General features: G+C 34.4%; 2 protein-coding genes and 1 long non-coding RNA gene across 6 annotated transcripts; 1 reads left to right on the forward strand and 2 right to left on the reverse strand.

Moving 5' to 3' along the window:
* Nucleotides 1-281: 281 nt before the first annotated feature.
* Nucleotides 282-26292, forward strand: LOC135847278 (uncharacterized). 4 transcript variants are annotated; one of them, XR_010559129.1, is made up of 7 exons: nucleotides 377-736; nucleotides 10892-10993; nucleotides 22141-22258; nucleotides 22537-22652; nucleotides 25357-25475; nucleotides 25849-25987; nucleotides 26099-26292. It is a non-coding gene; the product is annotated as an uncharacterized LOC135847278 (long non-coding RNA). The 4 variants fall into 4 exon arrangements; XR_010559127.1 differs by lacking the exon at nucleotides 22141-22258 and having other exon boundaries at nucleotides 383-736; nucleotides 22493-22652; XR_010559130.1 differs by lacking the exon at nucleotides 22141-22258 and having other exon boundaries at nucleotides 384-736.
* On the reverse strand, nucleotides 3621-8286 carry LOC135847272 (PHD finger protein 7-like). Its single transcript, XM_065366735.1, has 7 exons — nucleotides 8105-8286; nucleotides 7891-7992; nucleotides 7635-7771; nucleotides 7438-7555; nucleotides 7037-7310; nucleotides 6856-6900; nucleotides 3621-4143 (listed from the first exon to the last, which is right to left on the reverse strand). Exons 1-7 carry the CDS (start codon nucleotides 8201-8203, stop codon nucleotides 4034-4036), a joined length of 885 nt encoding a protein of 294 aa, XP_065222807.1. The 5' UTR covers nucleotides 8204-8286; the 3' UTR covers nucleotides 3621-4033.
* Nucleotides 11909-16989, reverse strand: LOC135847271 (PHD finger protein 7-like). The gene is made up of 9 exons (XM_065366734.1): nucleotides 16659-16989; nucleotides 16490-16567; nucleotides 16268-16395; nucleotides 16066-16192; nucleotides 15839-15945; nucleotides 15343-15566; nucleotides 15115-15178; nucleotides 12541-12597; nucleotides 11909-12437 (listed from the first exon to the last, which is right to left on the reverse strand). Exons 1-9 carry the CDS (start codon nucleotides 16755-16757, stop codon nucleotides 12296-12298), a joined length of 1026 nt encoding a protein of 341 aa, XP_065222806.1. The 5' UTR covers nucleotides 16758-16989; the 3' UTR covers nucleotides 11909-12295.
* Nucleotides 26293-27242: the final 950 nt, after the last annotated feature.

Consider the following 27242-nt stretch of genomic DNA (forward strand, 5'->3'; position numbering starts at 1 on the left):
CACAACGTTCCGAGATGGGTGTAATGTCGCATGGGTCAAATGTCGCAAAGGAGACGTTTCAGCATTAAATAACATCATGGGTCAAATGTCGCATGGGTCAAATGTCCCAATTTGTAATTAAATCGTTGCCTGGGTCAAATGTCGCTATTTTGATTTACCCTGGGTCAATTGTCGCATGGGCGAAATGTCTATTTCACATCGGATATTCATGTGGGTGTAATGTCGCATGGGTCAAATGTCGCATATTGATGTGATGCAAACATCTATCAGAATATGGGTTAAATGTCGCATGGGTCAAATGTCGTTTTGCGAAAATCCAAAATTGATAAAAACATGGGTGAAATGTCGCATGGGTCATATGTCGCATGGGTCAAATGTCCTGGTCCCAAAACGTATTACTCAACGATTCGGCAAATGTACGTGAACACCAACTCGTGTGCTTTGCAACGCTCGCCTTCGGCTCGCGCTGCAAAAATCACACTCGTTGGTATTCACGCACTTTACCGAACAGTTAAGTAATATACTATTTTTTTACGTTGTTCGGTATTCAACGATTCGTTGTTGCTGAGAATATCTGAAAAGTTATAGGCCTACTATTCTCAAGTGAGCAGACATAAGCAATTTGCCAGATAATGTTTTCAATTCGTGGTACAGCTTTAATCATTTTTCTCGCGTGTTCAACACCTGCATCTTTGGTTTCCGCGTTTAAAGTTTCTACCTTTGAAGATGATGAATAGTAAGATTTTCTATGTAGTTACGTAAATTCATTACCTGCTTACTTTATTACTCGATTCGCCCACCACTGCCCACCAGTCTAAATTTTCGATGCTGGAGCTCATTTTAAGAACTTTGGGAAACTCAAAATAAAATCCGGGCTTTAAACAAACTTAATTGCCTTTTGACATGTGCATATGCTAAGTGACTCAATCGTAGTCTCAGTATAATCTGATGATCAGTACGTATTCAAGTAAGAAATGTTATCTGAAACTAAGTACATACTTAAGTAGGTACTAGGTAGTTCAGGAACCGTTTATGAAATTTTTAATAGAAATGGGAAAATGTAAAAACTAACCAGAAATCCAGAGTTTCAAAAATTTCATACTAATTGAAAAAAAAAATTGTGAACCTACATTCATGATTTTTTTAAAACTCCAGTCATTAATTTCTTTTTTCCCAACTTTGAGGGTGTCAAATTGGGAATTTTTGTTAGGTAAAAAACAGTTTTCGTTCAATTCTCGAATCAAAAAATTACAAAAAATTTCGTTCTCGCTCCGCTCGAGCAAATTTTTTTTCTTTTTTCGCAGTTTTTTAAATTTTGAATGCTGAAAAATTGACTTCTGCATCTACGTACGTACATAAAAAATAATGTATTTTTTACTGTACTTCTTAAATCATGGATTTTTGAAAGCTTTAGCCATCGCTTTGCTCGGGTTAATTTTTTGTCCCCTTTTAAAAGTGAAATACGTACATATCTGAAAAGTTTTCATTCCAATCCTAAAAGTATTAAATCTAAAAAAATCATTTTTATACATCAGAAATGATGTTTTTTTTCAACCGATCGGTAAGAAAATTTCCAACACGTTTGCCCTCACTTCGTTCGCCGCACTTGACTAATTTTTTCGTTGAAGTTCTCAATACTTATCAAAATCCAGAAGAATTAATTTCACAAATCGAAAAATACGCTTTTTTACCTCTTAGATCAAGAATGGCAGAAGCTTTTGTAGACTTTTTTCAATAAGTTTGCCTTTGCAAAGAAAATTTCAAATACCTAAGTATCTTCTTCAAATGAGTCATCATTTTTTTCAAGTTTTTGATGCCATTAATTGATTGCAATTCTACATGAAAATGTTTCAAATGCACAAGATAAGTATAAATTTTACTTTTTGATGCTTGGGAATTTATACATGATTTAGTTGGGAATTTTGTGATTTCTGCGCTCCCCCCTCGCTATGCTCATGATAATCAACTTTGACAGTTGAAAATTCAATCCTATAAATAATAAGCTCGACATTCTGAATTAATTGGCTTTGGTGAAACGCAAATCTGCGAGGAAACGAGTTGAAAAGTGTGTTTAAACGTCGAGTGAATGGAATTACCCTGTTGTTTTCGGAGCAGTATTGTGAGCAATTTGAAATTGCTGCAGAAAAGTCAAATTTTGCCGGAAGCTCCGGGCTGACCAGAAAATTATCATAATCAATTCATGGGGTCGACTTAAGTATAGGGTAGAAGAAGTTTCGAGTAATTTTTTTTAAATTAGAGATTTTTCTACTTATAAAAATACCTACGTTTGTTTACAAAGCGCTTTACCTCCAGAGGCAGATATTTCGAATAATTGCTGGATGGTTCAAAGTCAAATTTCCCTGGAGACTCCGGATTGGGCCGAAAACGGTGACAATTGATTCGTGAAGTTGATTTTAGAGGATGGACGAAGTTTTGAGAGATATATTGCAGAAATTGACGACTTTTGAATTTTTTAAAATTTGAGATTTTTTTGTGAAAAAAATGTATTTTTGAGATTCACCGGCCTCAATTGTTTCGGAATATCGAATTTATGACGGAATTAAATTTTCAGTGACAGAAGTTGATTAAAAATCCTCAGTCCTTCTGGAGCAATAAGTTTGAAATATTTGGAGATGAATCTAATTCTCCAAGAGGCTTCAGATAGGCTGGAAAATGGCGGAGGTCGACTTTAGTTATGTAAAGCGAGTTTCTAATTTTCGTTATTTTTAAAAATTCGCCAAAACCAGAAAATTAACTTCAGCAGCTGAAAATTTGGTTCTGAGGTCCGAATGACATCCTCTTTTAGTGCAGCTCGATCTGTGATAAGATAGGTACCTATTTTGTTGAAATACCAAGGTATCAGAGCCACTGTAGGGGAAGGGTGCATTGTAAGCTTTCAATTTTGAATTATTTCCAATTAAAATCCCGATTAATAAAGTAGTACCTATATTGTAATTTCCAGTGGAAGAATCTGTACCTATTCAACTTACAATGGTCGAAGTGTTGATACCATTTGTGAGAACGTTTGCGCAGACGACAGCGCCAGTGGCAATTGTGAAAATGTTTACATAGAATTTGATGACAACTATATACCTTATGAAATCGTACGTTGCACAAGCTGCAATCGCGGCGAGAAGTGCGTGAGCGCAGCCAAAGCAGATTTAGGTGACGACGCTGTTTTCGAATATTATTATAAGTATGATAAGCACCAGAAGTACTCCAGGTGCGTAGACATCGGAGTAAAATATTTGCCCAGTGTGTGATATCGAAAAATCCGTATTGTAAGTAAATTGCTCGAAGAAGCATAAATAATTTTTAGTATCTCATCTACAGCTTAATTGCATGTAATGGGACTATCTGCCAATTCATTCAATTATCTTCTAAGTACTTCTAACGATTTTAGTGTTATTTATAAAAAATTTCTTGCCATTTTTCCGAAGTTAATAAATGCGCAGTGTGACAAAAAGGTCTTGCCATTGATTCTATTATTTTTCACCAAGCTAACGCAGCAATTTGAACTAGTTGTATCGAAAAAAGAAGCCAATATTCGAACTCAGGTCTCTATTAGGGTCCCTAAAGTCTATTACACCAAGATGGTTTTTTGCAGTCATCGAAAAAAATTGATTCGTACCTATTTAAATAAAATCATAATTACACGCCTATTTACAATAAAATTAAAGTCACATTCATTACACTAATAAATTACAAACTCAATACATTATGTACATAAAAATTAACACCTCAAAATAAAAACAATCGCGAAAGAATAAATAAAAAGAACTTATTGTCTAATTACAAATACGAATACTTAATGATTATTTAACAAATTTTTTCGTGAACTATAATAAATAATTGAATAGTTACAATAGATACAACGCATTTCAAGAAAATCGATTCAAATATAACTCAAGAATGAAAGAATTGTACAAATGTTACGTGCAAATTAAAAGATAGGTCAACAAAAAGGATGGATATGTCAAGAACTTAGTTTCTCATACGAAATAACAAAAACAATAACGAAGTTTTAAAATCTTCAAAAACATATCATGTTAATTAGGAAATGACGAACTTTTCGGAATAGCATCTGGATTTTCTTGATTCGAAGAATGCACATCTTCTTCTGGAACCATATTTTTATTCCCACTGAAACACAAATGAACGTGGATTAAATAGATAGGTACCTACCTACTTTTGATTTCTATTATTTTATCGATTTAACTGGTGCCTGGGTCTCGTAGGCCATTTTACATCAACTCGTCCGGAAAAAATCCAAGTCATCAACTCATCATGTTTATGGATCTTGCTGATTTTTTTTTATACAGCAGATAACCATCCAAGAACAAATAAAAATCACCATATCTTGTCCCCTCATACCCCTCGGAAAAACTAAAGACCAAGTTGGGTCGTTTTCAAATTTTTTTTTGGGTGGGTGTGATTTGATTGAGTTGAACAAAAAATAGTCAACTAAATGACCTCAACAAGATTTAATAGGAAAAATTCTAAATTTTCAAGTCAATTTTAAACCTCCCCTTTCCCCAACATGAGAGCTTAGAGTTTGAAAATATTGTAAATTTTTTCCTGCATTTGAAATTGAAAAAAATGGCCCAGGTTGTATATAAAACATTAGACAAGCTCAAGGTTCATTTTTGCCAAGTTCTTACTTTGAAAGTCTGACACAGTAATCTCAAGAATTCATTTGGATTTTTTCCAACTTATTAAAAGTCAGACATAAAACTAGAAATTCTAACATAGGTAGTGTTAAAACATGAAAAATTGACCATTTTTTTGAAACAGTTTTCAAGAGTCTGGTGTAATTTTAAAAATTCCTCATGAAATTGTAAAGTTGGGCAAAATAGTGAAAATTTGGATGGTCTCAAATCAAATAGAATTTTATTTATCTATAATACTTATCGAAAATATGAGAATTTTTTCCGATTTCAAAAGTGTGAAGTACCTACCTAATATCAAGAATAATTCATCGTGATTGAAAAAAAAAATTGATAGAAAATTCTAACAGGCTTTTGAAAGTTGAAATTGATTTTATTTCAGCATTCAATTCTTCTATAGGTAAAGATATCGTTGAAGAAAATGAGAGGGCTTAGTCGAATTTTTTTTTATAAAATAGGCGGATTTTTGAAAAATTGTTCTTACTTTTTTTTCCAACAACTCGGAAAAAAATTTTGAAAAAATGGATTTATATACAGTATGACACAAAAGTAGTGCTTGGTACGTGCGGTTTTTATTTCTAAGTGGAAAGAGCTAGCAAGATGAATGAAGCGGCTTTGAATAGGGAAATATATGGGCTTTCAAAAGCGACCTTGAAAATTTCAGGCACATGCACAGGGTGTTCACAAATTGAAAAACCGGTTTGGTCAAAAAATTCAAAATGGTTTTTACTGGCACAATGCATTCTACACACTGAGGTGAAAAAAACGTGATATGAATTTTTTCGAAACCGGTTCATTAATTTGCAACCGGTTGACAACAAATACTCAAAAATTGAAGATACAGAAAAAAAGCTTGAAACAAAAGTTGTAGAGCGTGAAAAGGTACAGAATTCTTTTCAATCCCTTTTTGAAACCGGTTCATTGGTTCGCACTTACCAACCAGTTTTTGACAATCACCTAAAAATTGGAGAAAGAGAAAAAAGCCTGAAACAAAACTTGTGGTGCGTGAAAAATTATACAATTCTGTGTTATCACATTTTGAAACCGGTTCATTGGTTCGCATTCAGCAACCAGTTTTTCACAATTACCAGAAAATTGAAGATAGGGAAAAAAGCTTGCAACAAAAGTTGAAGAACGTGAAAAATTGAACCATTTTCGCTGATCAGATTTTGAAAATGGCTAATTAATTTGCAACCAGGTAACTTTTGATGGCTTGCTGCGAATTGATTAATCGGTTTCAAAATCCGATCAGCAAAAATGGTTCAACTTTTCAACTCTCTACAACTTTTGTTTCAATATTTTTTACTCTATCTTCAATTTTCAGGTGATTGTCAAAAACTGGTTGCTAAATGCGAACCAATGAACCGGTTTCAAAATGTTATTACACAGAATTGTGTAATTTTTCACGCCCTACAACTTTTGTTTCAAGCTTTTTTCTCTATCTACAATTTTTGGGTACTGTTTGTCAACTGGTTGCAAATTAATGAACCGGTTTCAAAAAATTCATATCACGTTTTTGTCATTTTGTCGCCTTAGTGTGTAGGTAGAATACATTGCGCCAATAAAAACCAGTTTGAATTTTTTGACCAAACCGGTTTTTCAATTTGTGGACACCCTGTGCATGGGCCTGAAATTTTCAAGATCGCTTTTGAAAGCCCTAAAGCCACTGAGCACTGTTTTTATGTGGCATACTGTAGGTATATAGTCTTTTTTTCAAGAAAAGTTTCAAATCGAGGATATTTTTTTTGCTCAAGTTAACTCGATGTTTGGAATTTCAAATTTGGAATAACGTTCCTAATTGTAATTTTTTTGAGTTTTTAAAAGTCTGACATAAGCTTAAGAATTTATCTGGATTTTTTCCAAGTCCTCAAAAGTCAGACAAAAAAAAAAGAAATTTGTTGAAATGTGATAAATTGATCATTTTTGAAAAAGTTTTAAGAGTCTGGCGTCATTTAAAAAATTCCTTGTGAAATCGCAAAGTTGGACAAAATTTGGGTGGTCTTAAATAGAATTTATCCTGACGCAATATATCGAAAATTTATGAGGATTTTTTTCGTTTTCAAAAGTCTGAGGTAATGTCAAATTCATTGTGATTTAAAAAAAAAAAAAAAATAGCTGGAAAATTTTACGAGGCTTAATTTGAACTTAATTGAAACAGAATGTTGATAAATAAATTATTTCAACTCACTGAAGATGTTGGCTGCTCTCTTCCGAATCTTTCTCCCATCTTTACCTGTACGAATAAAAAAATCACAAGTTAATTAGGTATTGGCTAAATATTTACCTACATCCCCCTCCCGCTAATTCTCTCTCAAAGTCCAATAAAAAAAAAAAATTAACGGTGATAATGAGTTATGAATTGGACATACTTTTAACGTGTAGATCATCGGATCTTGGATCGCATGATTTGCAAATCCAGTCATCAGTTCCTCGGATCCGACCACAAATTTGATGAATACCATCGGATCCACAGTTGGCACATGGAACGAGTTCGAATTCAGTATCTTGCTCGTGGTGTAAACGTCCTCTAGGACATTTGCAAATTTCAGCAGCGCATTTCAATTCTATCTCTTGGGTGGCTTCGTTGAAATCATTTAAGCAGAGCGGGCATTTCGATAGTGCTTCAGCATCCATTACGTTTTCCTGAGGTCAAAGGGAAAGGCATGAGAATAAAAATAAATTGAAACGTGCGAATACATTGTTCAAAAAAAAAAAAAAAAAGATTGAAAAGATGGTAAAATTAGAATAAAAACGTAAAGTAGGTACCTACTTTTAGACATTCTTCGTGGCTGTAAATTCGCTTGCAGCAGTCAGTAACGAAATTAATCCCAGTCACAGGTTTGCGACAGTAGATACATTTGAATGGATTATGTTCGGAGCAATATGAGCTGTAAAATTGCAGAAAAATAGAATAAATAATTTGCCAAAAAATTCACAGTACATATATTCGAATATAAAAAGACGTACTCGAATTTTTTATAATACACGTGTACGGTGGTTTCCGAATCTAAAGCACATGGTAAGTGGAAACTAATACCACAATGCGATTTTTTACCACCTTCGCATCTTATAGTTGCTCCTTTTTCGGAACAGAAAATGCACTTCTAGCGAAACACAAGTAATGTAAGACGAATAAGAAGAGATTTGATTTTTGTCAAAGATATTGTACGTTACATATACGAGAAGCAATTGAGTAAAAATAGTTGATTTTTCAATCACTTACTCGTTCTTGTCCGTAATTCACAGCGGTCTGGATGTTATCCGGGTCGAAACCATGCAAGCCGATGGTTTTGTCTCTACTTTGTCTGATATCTGAGCTAAACACCTGATTGAAAATAATTACATAACTCGGATGAGTAAAACACGTTGGTAAAAAATTCAAAATATTCTCGAGAACACATGTTGGTATAAGATACCTATAGATGTGCACAACTTACCAAACAATTCGAATGAAAATATTTGCCGAATATTTGATAAAAAGGTCCTAATTCGTCGTCGAGTGACGACGTTCCACAAAACACGCAAATTTTCTTCATCACTATGCTACAACTTTACCATGCCTTTGAAAAAAAATAATCAATTCGCCATTAGGCGTACTTGTACCTACTTCGATGCGAGGAACTGAACTGAAGGACGAAATTGGCGATTTGGCGATTTCAAGAGAATCGAACGAGCATAGATATCGCTCGAAATCTTATCATATCATGAAATGGACGGGACAATATGAAACGTGAACTGTTCAATTATCAGAAGTTAGACTGTATGTGGATGTGGATGTAGCTGGGTAAGCATAAATTTGATGATGAATGATGCATATAACAAGGAGGTTTACTATCGGATCAAATGATAAAACTTGTAACTATGCCTAGAAATTCTGTTCGCTCTTTGCAACTATGTTCAGATAGGTAATCAGAAAATATGAGCGTTGTCAGCTGTCAATTTTTCAGATTAGGAACATGTTATTTTGTAAGTAGGTATTCTTCAACCTTCTTTCACAATTCACAATGATCGTGAAAAATCTATCTTTATAAGTAGGTACTAGGTACCTAATTAAAAAATCGAACGAAATCAAACTGAATCAAAAGAGCACACTGTACTGAACCCTTATTAATCAAATTTTAGGTGCGAAAGTTCATTTTTGGATTTTTGACGAATTTTTGAAAATTTAAAAAATTCAAAAAAACTGTTTCGAAGGTAATTTTTAAAATTTCTTATAAAATATGATTTTTTTGAAGTAAGTAAAGTGAACCAATATGAATAATTTCTTCAATTCTGCTACACCCACACGTCAAACAAACACTACTCTTGGGTCATTCTGGAGCCTACGACGATTTCTCAATTTTCTCCGGAAACTTCAAATCACATTGGAAAAGCCAAAAATGAACTTGAGCAGTTTATAACTTTGGTCAGTGCTTATTGGACATCTTCTTGACCGTTTCAGGAGGTTTCCGCGAAATTCCAGACAGTCCGGCTTATGACAATAGGAGTAATTGCACCCCCCCTCCCCCGCCGATCCTCCGGGACAACATTTTTATTAAAGGGGACATCCTGAGGAACATTTTAAAGCAAACTTGCCAGAAAAAAAGTTGGCCATACTTACAAAATAGCGGCCATTTTGTAAGTAAGGCCAACTTTTTTTTGGCAAGTTTGCTTTAAAATGTTCCTTAGGATGTCCCCTTTAAGAAAAATGTTGTCCCGGAGGATCGGCGGGGGGGGGTGCAATTACTCCTATTGTCATATGCCGGACTAAGAAGTACCAGTTGAAAAGTGAATTTTTGATTAAATTTGTGAATTCCGGAAAAAAGGAGAAAATCAAATTTTCGAAGAAGGTATATGAAGAGGTTTCTTGGTGGGGGGGGGGGGTGATTCCGTCTGACGTGTCTACATTAATTATTAGCCGACTAAACCGACTTGAAATCAATCAAAATTTGTTTTTTTGGAGCTTCCAGCGAGTTTTCAGATTTCTCCAGAAATTTCAAATCTCTCTGAAAGGTCTATAAAAATGAACTTTAAAACTTATAACTTTGGTATGTGCTTATTGGGCACCTTCTCAACTGTTTTAGGCGGTTACTGCGAAATTCCAAGACGACGAGTTTATAAAAGTGAATTTTTGTCCAATTTTAAAATTCCAGAAAAAGTGAAAAAGAAACAAATTTTCACAGATCTGGCCTGTCGACACGATCATAAGAATCGAATACAATCTCAATTTGACTTTTTTCAGTTTTTGGAGCCTCTAGAGAGATTTTAGTTTCTGGATAAATTTCATAAGCTCTCGCTTTAGGCTCCAAAAAAAAGTTGAATTGAGATTGTTTCAAAGTATCTACACAGACGAAATATGACCGGAAAGGACATACGCCTTCTTTGAAGATTTGATATTTTTTACCTACTTTTTCTGGAATTTTAGAATGGGTCAAAAAAAATTCACTTTTGAACTCGCCATCCTGAAGTTTTGCAAAAACCATTTAAAACGGTCGAAAGGGTGCTCAATAAGTACCAACCAAAATTATGTTCTAAAGTTAATTTTTGGACCTTCCAGAGAAATTGCAAAATTCGCGCTGGAGGCTCCAGAATGGTTCAAAACTACTAATTATCGGTGTGTGAGAGTTGAATTGAAGGATCTATTCAGATTGATCCACCTTGCTCGAAAAAAAATGTATTTCATGATAAAATTAAAAAATTGCTTTTAAAACAGCTTTTTTTGAGTTCTTTTAAATTTTCAAAAATTTACCAGAAGTGCAAAAATGAACTTTGGAGTCTGACATTTTAGTTAAGAGGGCTTGGTCTTGTTCAAATTGGAGACGGTGAACGAACAAAGCACCTACGAGTATAACTTTGCTAGGTGCGAATTAGACGTTCTATATCGACGATTAACTGGAAAATTGAAAAATTGCTGGAGGCTCGACTAGAATGGCCCAAAACTATTAGCAGTTATTAGATGTGTGAGAGTTAAGTTGAAGGAATTATTCACATTGATTCAGTGAGTCAAAATAATTTCTTTCATGAAAAATTTCAAAAAGCACCCTTACACAATCTTTTTTGGATTTTTTAAATTTCCAAAAATTCTCCAAAAACGAACTTTAGGGCCTGAAATTTTGGTTATCGGGTGTTTTAAGACGTATTCATTCGATCTAGCTTGGTTTCGTTCAATTTTAAGAGTATCAGTTTAAGTTTTCCTCGTAAAAATCTGTTTACTGATATGATTTTTTTTTTTTTTTTGATTTCAGGTAAGAGAATATATTTTGGCATGATTGAAAAAATGTACGGACAACAATCATTTTTTAATCACGCGGAATTCAGGACATACTAACACAGCGTCGAAAGTATTGGTAAATGACTTAATTAAAAATTTTTAATAGGAACTGCTTTATTCCTTGCTCGATTCTTGTGAAGTTTAATTTTTTTGAAGAATGGATGAGGTGGTCCTTATTTTTTCAGTGCTCTCACTGATATCGTCACGTCTCGGTCATTGGAAAAACTCGAAGTTCATTTTTCTCAATTCCAGAAGCTCTCAAAATGAAGTTTTTTCCTTCAAAATTATGATAATTTTGCGATCAGATAGGTATGCAACCTTCTCAAAATGGTATAATTAGAATCTAAAGATCAACCAATTCACATTTATACTACGTGATGGTAGACATCGAGAGATCACCAGAACCAGAAAAAAAAATCAGTAAATTTGATACGTTTCAAACTTTGGAATTTTTTTTGAGGAGGGGAGAGACAAGGACATTATTTAAAAATTCGAATTTTTTTCTACACTTTGTTGGAACCATTTCGCCTTAATTTTTGCTAGGTTCCGTCAAATTGTAAATGAAAATTTAAAAAATGACCTACCTATATCCTATTTTTGTCGAATGGTCGAATGTTGATCAGAATGAGGAAATAGGGATTTCCCCCCTCTTATAAGGATGTTGGGATTTTATTTTGAAAATTTGATTGCTAAAATGAGAATAGAGAGGAGTTTCGAAATTTATGTTTGAAAATTTTATTCTGTCTTCCCTTCGTTGGAAATTTTCTATCTCTGCATCTTTGACTGTTATCGAAAAAAGTTATAGATCAACATTTGAAAAAATACATCGTTCTCAAAACACTCTATTGGGAATCTTCTTTTCTCTGCTTTCTTCCCATAGGTACCTTGCAAAATTGTGCAAGACGATGTTGGCACGATAATTACTTGTTTTTTTTGTTTTGTTTTTGAAAATTTCTTGCATTTAATTTTTGGGAATGTAAAAGAAATAGAGTTATAAATTCGATGTTACATTTTAATCGCGTTAAATTCACAAAAATGGGTTTTCAACAAATTACTTACGTCTTATAATCTACATTACAATACATTTTTCGAACAAAATTATCTTAAAAATTCTAATAACACTTACTCAAACTTAATAATAAATCAACGTACATACTTATTAAAATAAAACAAATATCATAAAACAATAATTCGATAGGTATCACATTAACCAGTGGACTTGAATTAGATAACTCGATTTAAAAAATGAATTTTAAAATACGCTAGGTAATTATACAACAATGGTACTAAACATTACAAAATTGTGTACTACACATGAAAATAAACAAAATCAAAACAATAGGTATAAAAACAAGCGCAACAAGTGTAAAAAAAAATATCAACGAGTTTTCTTTAATTTCATTTGAAAGTTGGGAGTCTTAACTTCGTCGATTTTTGGCAACATTTTTTTATACCTGGGTAACTTTATCTTGAACTCAACTCCGAACTGCTGAGGCATCGTAGGAGTGCTATTTTTCGTTCTGAAATGAGATCGTTGGAAAATTTAGATGAGATACAGATACATTGATACAAGTATGATTAGGTTTAGATAGGTTTTGTAAAGCTGGGCAATGGTACACTTACTTATCAGCTGGTCCAAATGGAGAAGCATTTTTGTCTCCGGATAATTTTTTATTCGATCTGAAATTGAAAATTAATCAAATCAGTTCAATCGCTTACGTGTTGGTGAAATTTAATATGAGTCGATAAATTCGTATTGGTGAATTTTGAAATATGGGAGGAATCCCGAATTTTTCAACAGTTGAATTTTGAGGTGTCGAAGTTCATTTTACGATTTTTAGTGAATTTTTGAAAATTAAAAGTGAAGCCAAAAATGGGAGGAAAAAATCAATATTTCACGATATCGACCTAGAAAGTTGAGATCTGTGATGTCCTCCATTTTTGATCTTCCGAATCGATTGAATAGAATTTCGAATCGTTTTGAGCAGTTCTGGGACCTCCAGCAGACTTTTAAAAGGAGGAGTCCCGATAAGACCACTTTTTGGGCCCCGCACAGTCATCCACTCGACCACCCTTAGAATGTTGTAATAAATGTCCCAAGTACGAATCCGTGATTAGCTAACCCAAAATGACCATTTTTTGGGCTCCAGGGGTTCCCAAAGTTGTGAATAAAAAAATAATTTTAGGAATCACTAAGTATTATTTTTAAAAACTTTTTTAGTGAAAAATATCTGTTTGAACCCAATAAACGTTATGCGAGGTGATTTTTCTATTCTCGACCTTGGAGGGCAGAAATTGGGGGGGTTTGATTTTTGGAAAATTTTGGAACCACAATTTTGAACCTACCCCTTTGAACCCCGCTAAAAAGCTTTTTATAGTTCATTAGTATCTGAAAGACCTCCATCCTACCAAATTTTGAGCTCAATAAAATTTTGCGCTGGCACTCAAAAATCCAATTTTTCAATTTTTCATAATTTCGATATTTTGGGAACCGCTGAAAAAATGAAAACCTGCGATTTGCGCCAGAGTAAAATCTTAGAATTTGACCCAAAATAGCCCAATTTTGAAAGTTACTGGTAAAATCGAGTGAAAAATTATCGAGCTTTTGCTAGTGTGTTAGAAATGTAAATTTTTCAATTTATTTGAAAAAATATGCATAATCGCCTTTTTCAGGGGTGCCCAAAGTGGGGGGCTCTAAAAAAAGGGTTCAAAATTACGAATATACAGGGAGCTTAATTAAACTTTTTCACCTAGGTAATTGAATATATGCCTCAAAACGTTACGCTTGGCGCAAATCGCAGGTTTCCAGTTGTCCAGGGGTTCCCAAAAAATCCAAATTACAAAAAATTGGAAATTTGGATTTTTGAGTACCAGCGCAAAATTTTATTGAGCTCAAAATTTGGTAGGATGGAGGTCTTTCAGATACTAATGAACTGTAAAAAGCTTTTTAGTGGGGTTCAAAGGGGTAGGTTCAAAATGGTGGTTCCAAAATTTTTCAAAAGTTGAAACCCCCCCAATTTCTGCCCCCGAGGGTCGAAAATAGAAAAATTGCCTCGTATAATGTTTAACGGGTTCAAACAGATATTTTACGTTGAAAAAGTTTTTGAAAATAATACTCAGTGGTTCCAAAAATTATTTTTTTATTCGCAACTTTGGGGACCCCTGGAGCCCAAAAAATGGTCGTTTTGGGTTAACTAACCACGGATTCGTATTTGGGACATTTATTACAACATTTTAAGAGTGTTCGAGTCGATTTCTGTGCGGGGCCCAAAAAATGGCCTTATCAGGACTCCTCCTTTGAAATTTCCACAAAATTTTACCAAACAAAGTTTTGTTGCATTCACTCTAAACCTCTAATTCAACATACTGAGTCGTCTGGAGGTGATTTCAAGCTGTTCTGGAGCTTCCAGCTGTATTTTGGAAATTCCAATTCTCCAAAAAAAAAAAACACCATAAAATCTATCCAAATCAACTTCAGCACGTATGATTGAGATTGGTGCTGGTTGGTGACCTACTTGACCGAATGCATATCATTTTTTCCAAAATCGGTGTCTGCAAGTTCAAAACCATATTTTTTTCCAACGATTTCATGCCTGATTAAAAATTTAAAAAATTCGCTGCCACCGATTTTGGAAAAAATAATGTACTGAGATGATAGTCTTGCTAAACTTAATTTGGACATATTTTATGGCGTTTTTTTGGAAAACTGGAAGCTCCAGGACGGTTTGAAATCACCTCCAGTCGACTCAGTATGTTGAAATTAAAGGTTTAGAGTAAATTTCAGTTTTCCTATCTCGTTTGGTAAAATTTTGTGAAAATTGAAACTTTCAAAAATCTGCTGGACGCTGCAAAACTGCAATCGATTTGTTGCAGGGTCGGAAACAGAATAACTAAACTTCAGCTTTCTTAATCAATATGATGAAATTTATATTTTTTTCTCAGTTTTTGTCCAACTTTAATTTTCAAAAATTCGCCGAAAATCGAAAAATGCACTTGAGCTTTTGAAATTTTGATTAATTATACGTTTTTTACGTGCTCTTTCGATCTAGCTTCATCTCAAGTTCGAAAATTTTCTTTTCTCCCTTGCTTGAAATTAAAGATACCGATTTAGGCGGTTGAGATGAGAAAAATTTCAATATCAAGACAATACTTAATTCACATTTTTTTAAAATTTAAAACTACTTGGATTCGACTTACTGCAAGATTTCAAGTTTTCTCTTCCGTTTCTTGGTTTTATTGACAGGAGTGGAATAGTCATAAGCTGCAAACAATAATATTTCAAAATATGTATTCTCAAGTACCTACCTACATTTTGGTAGGTGTATCGATTTATGCAATATTGGAAGTAGGAATAATATGAAAATTGAACATAATCTACTTAATCTACGTCTAAAATACGAAAATCTCTGTATAGAAAAAGTTTACCTTCAGAAGGTGGTTCGGATACTGTATCACATGCCTTGCATATCCAAGTGCTTTGAACCTTTCCACAAATTTTATGAATTGCGCTGGATCCGCAATATTCGCAGGAGATAAGTTCATAATCACTGTATTCTATATGGAAAAGGGATCCTTTGGGGCAGACGCATTTATCGCTGGCACATTGTAAATCGTAAGTCATGCTTTGGCGTCGGGCATATGAGGCTCTTCTGTTCACAAAGAAACATATAGAATTATATAATTAGCATTGCTCGCAAGAAATAAGTTTAGGTAGGTCTAGGTACCTAATTATAGAATCACATTTTTCAAAATTTCGGTGTAAAGAAAAGGAATTTCAGAAGGGGGGAAAGGGGGATACACATTTTTAGGTTGTCCTAATTTTTTTTTCAATTACGAATGAGCACCAAAACTTCATCTATGTATCTGCATCGTCAGCAAAAAAATTATACGTAATTATAAAGATAAGATGTTGAAGTTTTACCTGTGTGATATTTTCATATCAAAAGCAGCTTCGAAAGACTCTTTGAAAATTTTCTCATTGAAGCAAATTGGACATTTTGATGTGGCTTTTCCTTGCTCGACGTATTTCTGTGGATTGAACACATGTCACGATTTAGAACATGAAATAGGTACTCTGAATTGAGAGAAAATGTGGAGGAAACTGAGTAGGCAAAATATGTTGTAAATACGAAAAAACTGAAGACTCACTTTGATGCATTCGTCGTGAGAATATATTTGCTGGCAGCATTGCGATTTCGATTTCTCGGTTCGAATTCCAACGATGGGGTCGTAATCGAAAATACATTTATGGGGAATATGGTCCAAGCAATAGCTCCTAGCGTGGTAAAAAAAAAAGCACCAAAATTGTACCTACCTTGGTCACAACCTAGATATGAAACGAATCACTTACTCAAATTTATCAAAATGCAGATGTAAAGTTTGTTCGGACTTGATTGCACAACTCAAATGGAAACTGGTTTTGCACTTTTTTTCGCTGCATACGATCGTTGCTCCTTTTTGCTCGCAAAACGTACAAATCTACGGGAATAAATAATCATTTTAAAATCAACACTCGAATGAAAAATAATGCTAAATTACGTCAATCTCTGTGACGAAATTTTCAATCACTTACTCGATTCCGACCTCGACGCAGCGCCAATTCGATACTTTTTGCTTGATCGGCGTATTTTCGAATATTACTAGCGAAGGCCTATTTTAAAAAATACGAAAGCGATTTCATCTCGTAGAATTTGAAAAAGGAACGTGTTATACGAAATGGAAATCAAGCATGCACAACTTACCAAACAGTTCGAGTGGAAATGCGTTTTATTCATTTGGCGAAACGGTCCGAGAATTTCTTCTTGGGAAGATGAACCACAAAATTTACAAACTTTTTCCATGACAGCTTATTTTGGTACCTATCGAATTAATCTCGAATAAAAATACAATTTTTTTCCGAATACTTGAACGTTAAAATTAGCGACTCGCTGATTCAATTTCTCTGCCACGAAGTAATATGTAGGCTAATGAGCATAAACAGATTTGCTTATGAACTAAACACTCCACAGATGTCGACAGGTAAACTGAGGAAATTTTACGAACAATACGATAAGTGATATGTGCAGTAGAAATGTTCGATTAGGTATTTCATCGTGGTGTATTTTATTTGCATTTTGCACGCTCGAGCGTGTGACGAGTTCTATCTACGGATAAGTTTCATCGGCTTGAAGTGTGAATTGAAGTAACTTATTTTTATTTTATTCGATGAGCTTTTTGATCTACTTTCCTACCTACATACCTATCGCAGTACTGTAAACTCAAATGATTTATCGAATATGAATGATCAAATAGGTATTGAAATTAAATTAGGGTAAATAAACTGATGTAATATTGCAACCTGAATTATGCACAACCTGTCAATTAATTACTTGTATCGATGTAATACATATTGAAATGGCGACGTCGCACGAGTTTGGTGAGAAGGGGAAAATAGGGGGCAATTCTTAGGAAGCTTTGGGAAAACGTGCCTACCTATTTATGTGGTACTCGTACATCTAACTTACCTATTCAATATTTCAGTCTCAATTAAATGTTACGAGAACAGAGCACGTTCGAGTAATTTTACATTAATTTTTTCTTCGGGAATGTGTTCAGATGAACTCCCTGAATTACCAAAAAAAAAAACGACCACTCCTAACCCTGGAGCTATTTTTTTAGGGGGCTAAAACCGGTTCTGATTCACGTTTTTTGTGATTTACTCCGAAAATATTAGGGTTACGACAAAAACTACCATGACTAAAAATGTTCCCCTTCAAATTCTCGACAATTTGATTCTACGCTCGATACCTATCCCTCAAGAGGGGTGTCTAAAAATAGGGGTGGAAAGAGTAAGTGTTTCAAAAAAAGTCAGCCCAATAAATTGATCAAAGTTACCACTTAATATCATTCGTTTTTGGTCAAATTTTTTTTACAAAGTCTACTCACCCAACTATTAATCACACCACCAATGATTGGTCTTCAACCCTCCCAAGAGGTTGGTGGGGGATGCTTGATTTTCCAAGTAACACACACTGAATCATATGTTCGTAAAACGAATCCGGACATGCGATATATCGAATAGTATTTTATCGAGGTCGCTGAATACGAATACCAACTTATTTTCTGGGTCCCATACCACAATGTCCCTCTGTGCTTCAAAGAAGGGGCCAAATTTCGAAAAATCGTGAAATGTCGAGTGATATATCGAATGGTATGTTTTCGAGGTCGCTGAATACGAATATGAACTTGATTTCTGCTTACAGTTCCTCAAAACCCATTTACGCTCTTCTAAATAGGAAAAAATTTTGAATAGTCGCTGAACATCGTCGCTCACTCACCTACCAGTTTTTGATTATTTTTCAATAGAAAATAAAATGGAACTAGGTCTTTCACTGTGTTGTTGAACTTCATGGAAATAAAATGTATAATCATCCAACTAATTTCTATTTTTAAATTTTTCCTAGGTACGTGCCACTCGAATTATTTTTTTATGGGAAATTTAAATGAAATTAGTTATTTATAATGTTTTTTTTTTGTGGCTGGAAAAACTCATAAATTGATAAAATATTTCAAAATAGAATCCCGAAAACATACCATTCGATATAAGGTAGAGTGGGGTAATTGCAAAGCACTTTTTGATTAGTGACACTTTGACAGGGACGAAACTAAGGGGGGGGGGGTGTAACACCCCCCCCCCCCCCCCAGTCATTATGGATAGTCGGCAAATTCGGCAAACTTGAGAAAAATTGGTTTAGTCGGCAATTGCCGACTTTGCCGAGATTTGCCGACTTTGCTGAGACTGGACAAAGTCGATAAGTTTTGAAAATTGTTAGTCTTAATAGAGACTAATTTGCCGACTTTTATGGGACTTGAATAGCACATTTTTAAAAATTTTTGCCCTCGCTTCGTTCGGGCTGAATACAGTTCTCTTTTTAGATTTTTGCACCTGGGACATATCTGTTCTAGGTAGAGGTACCCTCCTAAATTTTTTCAGAAATTGACTTTTTGAAAGAAAGTAGGTAATAATTTACATACTAGGTAGGTACTTGAACTATGAATGTTCAAAAATTTCAGCCCTCGCATCACTCAGACTCGCTGTTTTTTTATTCAAAATTACACTTTCTAAAAATCAACTATTCAAACTTTTAAAAAATGTTTAAATCCAAAAATAAACTCCTCACATAGAAAAAAAATGTTTTTTTTACTTTTCGAAACATGAAATTTTGAGAGCTTTGCCCTCACTTTGTTTTGAACCTTTTTGCTTTTCTTTTTTGGAGCTGAAATTTCTATTTAAAAAAAGCATTCAAATTCTGAAAATTTGGACCGAAAAAATCAACCTCCTCTCATAAAAAAACTATTGTTCTTTTACTTATAAAAATAAAAATTTTCAAAATCTTTTGCCCTCGCTACGCTCGGGCCAACATTTTATGTGCATATTTTAATTTTTATGAAACGCAAAAATTCTGCTTGAGGCTTCTAAAAATTGAAAAATGAACATGTTAATTTTTATACCCACATATGTGTTGAGTTGAGTATGTCAATTGGCAAAATTGTCTTCTTCTCATTTCTTTTTCACAATAAAAAACTCACTGTTTTAATCGGCAAAATAGGTATTTTTCTGTCATATCAGTCGGCAAATTTATGGTGACCACCCCCCCCCCCAATAGAAAATGCCTAGTATCGTCCCTGCTTTTTGAGAGGGCACTGTGAGAAGACTATTGCACGGATGAAGCTGAAATTTGTACCACTTATACTTCAGGGGGTTCTTTATCAATGGTAAAATTTTGGAACAGTTTGGTCCACAAATCGTGGAGAAGCAATTTGAAAATTTGAAAATCGACTTTTGCATTTACCCCATGTTAGGGTAAATGCAAAAATGGGCAATATTTATTTTATTTTTTTATTTTATTGCATTTTCAACACTTTCACTGTATTCTACGTGTCATTTGCTAACTTTTGATGTATTCGTGGTCTTGATTCGGTAAAAAATTCGATAACTTTTCCACTTCCCGAAAAAATTTTTAGAGGAGTGAAAAAATGTTGAAAAATTATTTTTTTAAAAACTCGCTAAAATGAACAAAAAATCAACTATTGATCATTTCTGACGTTTTTTATGTAAAAAACCAGAAAAAACTCGTCATAGAAATACATTTTTCGTCAAATATATATTAGTAAAACGTTAAAAAGGAGCAATAATTTTAAAATTCAGTAAAACTGTTAATCACTTCTCTAACCTGTAACTCATCACGTGACCATTGGAAGTTTATTTTTTTTGTAATTTCAAACCATTTTCAAGTTATTTAGGGCAAAAAAATATTTGTGGTAAGTGCAAAAATGAAAAAAAAAAATCGTTTTTGCAATTACCCCGAGTCGTTTTTTTCTGGGGTAATTGCAAAAACGCAATTTACAGCCAAAATAAAAGAAATTTCAAATTGCGATATCTTACCTTAAACTTTAGTCCTTCATGACCTTAAATCGTGAAAATTCCAGATGAATCGACAGTTTTTTCTATTTCACCCGCATTTTTAAAAAAAACACCTCTCACTTTATTTATGAGTGATTTCAAAATGCTTTGATAAAAGTGTTTGCTACGGAGCGATAAGTTGAACCCCGCGAGTTGTGACCAAGTGAATATGTCGGTAAAGGTTGTTGCTTCGACACCCTCTAGTTGGCACAACCAGAAAATTGATATTGTTTTGCATGAGGTCACAATTTTGCAATTACCCTGTTTTTGCAACTACCCCACTCTACCTTACTCAACACACGACTTTTCATGATTTTTCGAAATTTGGCCCCCTATTGTAGCGAAGAAGGACATTGCGAGGTGGGACCCAAAAAGTAAGTTCATATCCGTATTCAGCGACCTTGAAAAAATACCATTCGATATATCACTCGACATTTCACGATTTTCCGAAATTCGGCCCCTTCTTTGGGGCACAGAGGGACATTGTGGGGTGGGGCCCAAAAAGTAAGTTCATATTTGTGCTTGGCGACCTCAAAAACATTCCATTTGATATATCACTCGACTTTTTGATGATTTTTTGAAATTTTGGCCCTCTTATTGGGGCACAGAGAAACATTGGGAGATGGAACACAAAAAATAAGTTCATATTCGTGCTCAGCGACCTCCAAAACATACCATTCGACATATCACTCGACTTTTCACGATTTTTCAAAATTTTAATCTCCTTATTGGGGCACCGAGGGGCTTTGAGGAGTTGGACCCAGAAAATAAGCTGGTATTCGTATTCAGCGACCTCGATAACATTTGTACTATTCGACATATCGCATGTCCGGATTCGTTTTTCAAATATATGATTCAGTTGTGTGTTACTTGAAAAAATCAAGCACCTCGACCCACCAACCACTTGGGAGGGTTGATGACCAATCAATGGCGGTGTGATTAATAGATGGGTGAGTAGACTTTGTAAAAAAAATTGACCAAAAACGAATGATATTAATAGGTATCTTTGATCAATTTATTGGACTGACTTTTTTTAAAACACTTATTCTTTCTACCCCTATTTTTAGACACCCCTCTTGAGGGATGGGTATCGAGCGTAGTATCAAATTGTCGAGAATTTGAAGGGGAACATTTTTAGTCATGGTAGTTTTTCTTGTAAACCTAATATTTTCGGAGTAAATAGCAAAAAACGTTAATTGGAACCGGTTTTAGCCCCATAAAAATATTAGCTCCATGGTTCGGCGGGTCGGATTGTTTTTTGGTAGTTCAGGGGGTTCATCGAAACACATTCCCGAAGAAAAAAGTAACGTGCCAATTTTTTCCTTTTTGCCCTCGCTTTATTACGTTATTTTCCCGCTCTAATTTACCTAGTGTGCGTGAGAAGAAATACATAGGTACATATTAGAAATTATTGTTCATTGTTTTCGAATATTACGACTACGAGTACCTATAAATCACAATAGGTACGATACAACAATATAAATGTACCTACAGGGTGCGCATAAATATCGTGAACCCTTAAAAAAGTTGTGTACTGTTTCGGTTGATCACAGTCAATGATAATAATGATAGCACGTGATTGGTTGTTAGACTGAGGTGATAACATTCCACCAATCATATGCATCTATTTCACGTTGCCAACCTATGTTTATAATGAAAAAAATCTTTTTTTGGGGTTCACGTAATTTCAGGGCACCCTGTATGATTGATCTTTCAGTAGGTAAAACACTCTTGATAGATGCATCTGTTCATCATTTTTTTTTTTTTTTTCATATTTTCAGCGACTCTTATCAAATTATTAGAATTCAGAAAATTATTCAATTTTTAAAAACTCAATTTGAAATTACCTACTGCTGAAAAATCTCCTACGTAAGTGAAAATCAAAATGCAAATTAGAGGGTAGGTAAGATGATTTCTCAAATAGGTACTGAACTACCTAGCTACTTTTTTTCTTAAGCAACCTCTTTCAGTTTATAGCCGTTAGTGTAACCAAACTCGCATGGCGCTAAATATAAGTACCTAGATCTAATTGTTTTTAATCACGTCTCTATGCGTTTTACTTCACCCATATCGATACTTACTCTTTTTATGTCATTGCTCACATGCCTACTTAATTAACGTTTTCTTTTGCAGTATTTCTGTGTCGTATCGTATCAACTTCCTGTTCTGTTTTACAGTGTTTTCAAAGACTGTATTTTCTATCTCGGTACCTAAGTAGTAACATTTTCAAGAATGATGCGACATTCATCTGTTTTACTGATAATATTGATTGCATATTCAGCATATTCATTTGGTGAGTACCTGACTAGAAATTTTTACTCGTGTTTATTTGAATCCTAGATGAATAAGGACCTTATAGGCTGACGAATATTTATTTTCGGATGATTGTAGAAATCAATTCTCCTCACCTTCTTCCATTGTCCAATCCTTTTCCCGTGCTGTGAAATCTATTTATGAGAGAGGACAAATAATGCAGCAAAGCTGAAAATTTTGTTGAAAAATGAGGGAGCCAGTACAAAGCTGCGCATTTATTTTATAGCATTATTTAATGAATGACTATTGACTCATCAATATCTAAACAAAATGCCTCTGCAGCATAGTAGTCTTTTGACACCTTCACTCATAATATAGGTACATATTTAGCAAAGAACAAAATTATTTAAATTTAAAGCGCTTGAATGAACTTATTGATATGTAATACGTTTCTCTCCTACAATTTTTTCCAATTTTGCTGCAATGAACATTACCCTTTACTTAAATCTAAAACAGTCAAATTTTACTGTTTAGAAGGTAAAATGTCGTCACTGGGATAAACAGTGAAAAAAGTCCTGCTTAAATCAGTTAATTTTTTACTGCTGATCGCAGTAGTTTTTGACTGATCGATACAGTAAATACTTACTTCATTTTTGATTGATTAATTCAGTAAATTGTAATTCACATTTGACTGATACTCAAGCTGTAAATTACGTATTTACCTACTGAAAATCCAGCCAAATCAAAAACTACTACTCTTATAGGAAGGCAAAATGTCGTCAGATCCTACTGTTATGCAGTGAAATTAGACTGTTTGAAATTTAGAGAATATGATTTTGTGACAGGTAATGATTGATTGACGTCCTGGTTTCAATTGCTTATTTTGTTGAAATTTGTTTTTTTTTTTTCTGTCATTCTGTCAAAACATTAGTAGTCGGGGAGCCCCCCGGTCGATCCTCCGAAACAATTTTTTTTATTAAAGAGGGAGTCCTAAGGAACATTTCTAGCCTTTGTACTCAAAAGAAAGTGACCCTAATTACAAAATGGCGGCCATTTTGATTGACAGGTCAGCCGAAATCGCAGATTTTGTGTTCTAACATACAGCTTGGACGACATTTTTTAAACCGTGCAAAAGTAGATCAAAAGAGCAGGCAAACATTCATCACCTGTCCAAATTTCAAGTGCTGAAGTGCTTTTTTCGATTTTCGGTGAATTTTTGAAAATCAAAATTAGGCCAAAAATGAGGGGAGAAATCAAAATTTTACCAAATTGACCAAGAAAGCCGAAATTTAGGATACACCCTATTTTCGACGTGCCAAATCGATTGGGAACTGTTTCTGCCCGTTTTGAGCAGTTCTGAAGCCTCCAGCAGATTTTTGGAACTCGGAATTCCCACAAAATTACATCAAATGGAGATGGAAAGCCGAAATTTATTCTGCACTCCAATATTAACACCCTCGGAAGACGACATAAGGTGGGTTCAAGTGATTTTGAAGCCTCCAGCGACTTTTTTTTTTCACCAGGTTTTTGAAACTTGAAATTTTCACACAATTTTATCAAATAAAGTTTGAAAGCCCAAAACTCCGAAAACTAATTTCAATACGATATGAATTCGACTGTATGGTGGCTTCAAATGGTTTTGAAGCTTCCATCTACTTTTTGGGAATTTCAATTTTCCAAAAAAAACCATAAACCTTTCAAAAAGTCGCTGGAGGCTCCAAAACGACTTGAAATCCACCAGCAGTCCACTTCATAGGGTATTGAAATTAGTTTGCAGAATGAATTTCGACTTTCCATCTCCACTTGACGAAATTTTGGGGAAATTTTCAAGTTTCAAAAATCTGCCGGAGGCTCCAGTAATTTTCAAAAAGTCGCCGGACGCTCCAAAACAACTTAATATCCATCTGTAATTCACTTCGTAGCGTATTGAAATTAGTTTGCAGAATAAATTTCGCCTTCCCAACTACAATTTTGTGGGAATTCCGAGTTCCAAAAATCTGCTGGAGGCTCCAGAACTGCTCAAAACGGGCAGAAACAGTTCCCAATCGATTTGGCACGTCGAAAATAGGGTGTATCCTAAATTTCGGCTTTCTTAGTCAATTTGGTAAAATTTTGATTTCTCCCCTCATTTTTGGCCTAATTTTGATTTTCAAAAAATTCACCGAAAATCGAAAAAAGCACTTCAGCATTTGAAATTTAGAAAGGTGATGAATGGTTGCCTGGTCTTTTGATCTACATTTGTACGGTTTAAAAAATGTCGTCCAAGCTGTATGTTGGAACACAAAATCTGCGATTTCGGCTGACCTGTCAATCAAAATGACCGCCATTTTGTAATTAGGGCCACTTTGTTTTGAGTACAAGGGCTAGAAATGTTCCTTGAGAAGTTAAGACTCCCTCTTTAAGAAAAAAGTTGTTCCTGAGGATTGACCGGGGGGGGGTGCAATAGATCCTCCGGCTATAGATGATGCAGAAAATCATCGGTATACACCTTCAGTAATTTTTACCTACTAATTAAATGAAAGAATTTTTCAATTGTGAAACTGAAAGGTCAGTGCACTCCTGAAAGTGAAAATATGTACAAATGAAATATGCACCTTACCTATCCACTCACTACTGTGTGAACGATTATTCCTTACCTGATGGCACAGAAAAATATATTATGCAAAAGAATATGTCCTTTGTCCCTATTAACAAACATGTAAAAATCTTACACATAGTAAGTGCTTCGAATCTTATTTTTTCAGGAGTGATGATCCCTTATGAAAATAATTCTCATCTCCATTACTCCGCGAAAGAAAACATAAGTATTACTAATTGTTCTGGTACAGATGAAGTCACATGGACAACTAGCTTTACGATGAAAGTAAGCTTTCAGCATCATTTTCACCTAACTTGTAGACTTGGGCTAGGTGTGTTTTGATCAATTAGTATGTAGGTACTCACTAAAACAGGGTGAATAGTTGGTTGTGGTTTCAAATTACAATTGGGTCCAGACTGACCACACAAATCATACCTATCTATTGGTCCAGGTCAGGTATAATGTACGTGGAATCAAATGTGCACCAATGATGTACTATATGCAGGTTATGTGCAGTTAGGCTGTTTGGCTGGACTCCAATTGATTGGCCGCGAACATGAGGATTACATTTTTGAAAATCAAGTGTCCCCCAAAACCTGCTCTAAATAAGAATTCCAACTATGGCAAATTGTGATTTTCTTTTTTGTTTTTGTTTTAGGGCAATTACACAATAAATGTACAGACCCCATACAGAAAAATTTTTGAAATAAAAAACGCTTCAGTTTTTAATTCTGGAGCATACGAATGTGTTTCAACAAAGAACACAAATGAATTCATGAGGATTTTTCTTTTTCCTGGTAAGACGTACCCGTATAGGGGCCACGTAGCCCATCGCGATTCACGATCGCGCAAAACGATTTCAATTTTACTAAAAGAAATACTCATATTCTCTATGATTTCTGTTTCAGATGCTTCTTGTTTCCCAGATAATGGAACCCACAATTATTACATAATTTCAATTTCAGACTCAGGGGAAGTTCATGAGTCAAGTTATGATGGTGATTCATTAACTGTCACCTTTTCTTAACGAGACGCCGAACTGTAATCATCTATTTTTCTAACTACCTAGGAAGGAATCATTAAAGTGCACTTGCTAAAATAACTGGTATTTTAAGTTTACTGAAAACTTTGACATCCGCTAGCAGACTTTTAAAAAGGGCTAGAGGGCTGCGAATTGCGCCATTGGTCATCCCTTCGGAAGGTCTCTCCACAGGGGAAATTTCAAAAAAATCGCCGACCCCCTCCTCTTACTACTTCTTTGTCGAATTAACATGGAATGACCCACATCAAAAATAATGTTGTTTTATGTATTTTTGAAAAATTATCACAGTTTTCAAAGCTCGCGCAGATTTGAATTCTACCGCGTGCAATTTTTTAAAAATTGTCAAGAATGAAAAATTAACTTTACGAATTTAAGAAACGTTTTTAGCCAAATCAATTCACACAGGGTTAGTAGCGGTGCAAAAAAGTGCAAAATGATGAAAGAAGGTGCAAAATTTCATCCAAAAATACCAAAAAGCGCAAAATTTTGGCGTTAATACTTCTGATATTAAAACTGAATTTTTTTGCACCTCACAAATTGTAAATTTTCTGATGCTTTCGGCCTCGCTTAGCTCGGCCAACATTAAAAATATCTATTCTACGTATTTTCTTTTTGAATTTGATTTTCAACCGTCGAAAGAATTAAAAAAAACGCGAAAAAATTGGGAATTTGTGATTTTGAATTTTAATAAGTACCCAAAACATGCAATAGAACAATTCAATTTTTTGTCAAGTATAAAAGCATCGTTTTTGAACATTTAAAATTATTCAACCTTTGTGTTTCCTGCAACTCCCCCTTCCAAAATTTGTTCGAACCACATCTGGCTAATTAGCATCAGTAGTGATAGGAGGGAATGGGGTAAAAAGTTGAGAAAATCTTGAAATCCTCCCCACCCAAAAAATGTAACAGAAATGAGACGTGTTGATCATTATTGGGTCGATTGTGCGAAGTTCGAATAATATCGATTTTTTTGGTCCTATACGACTCTGTCCAATCTGTCATTTACAGGA

Source organism: Planococcus citri, chromosome 5 (genome assembly GCF_950023065.1).
Source record: "Planococcus citri chromosome 5, ihPlaCitr1.1, whole genome shotgun sequence".
In the NCBI taxonomy this organism is placed as follows: Eukaryota; Metazoa; Arthropoda; class Insecta; order Hemiptera; family Pseudococcidae; genus Planococcus; species Planococcus citri.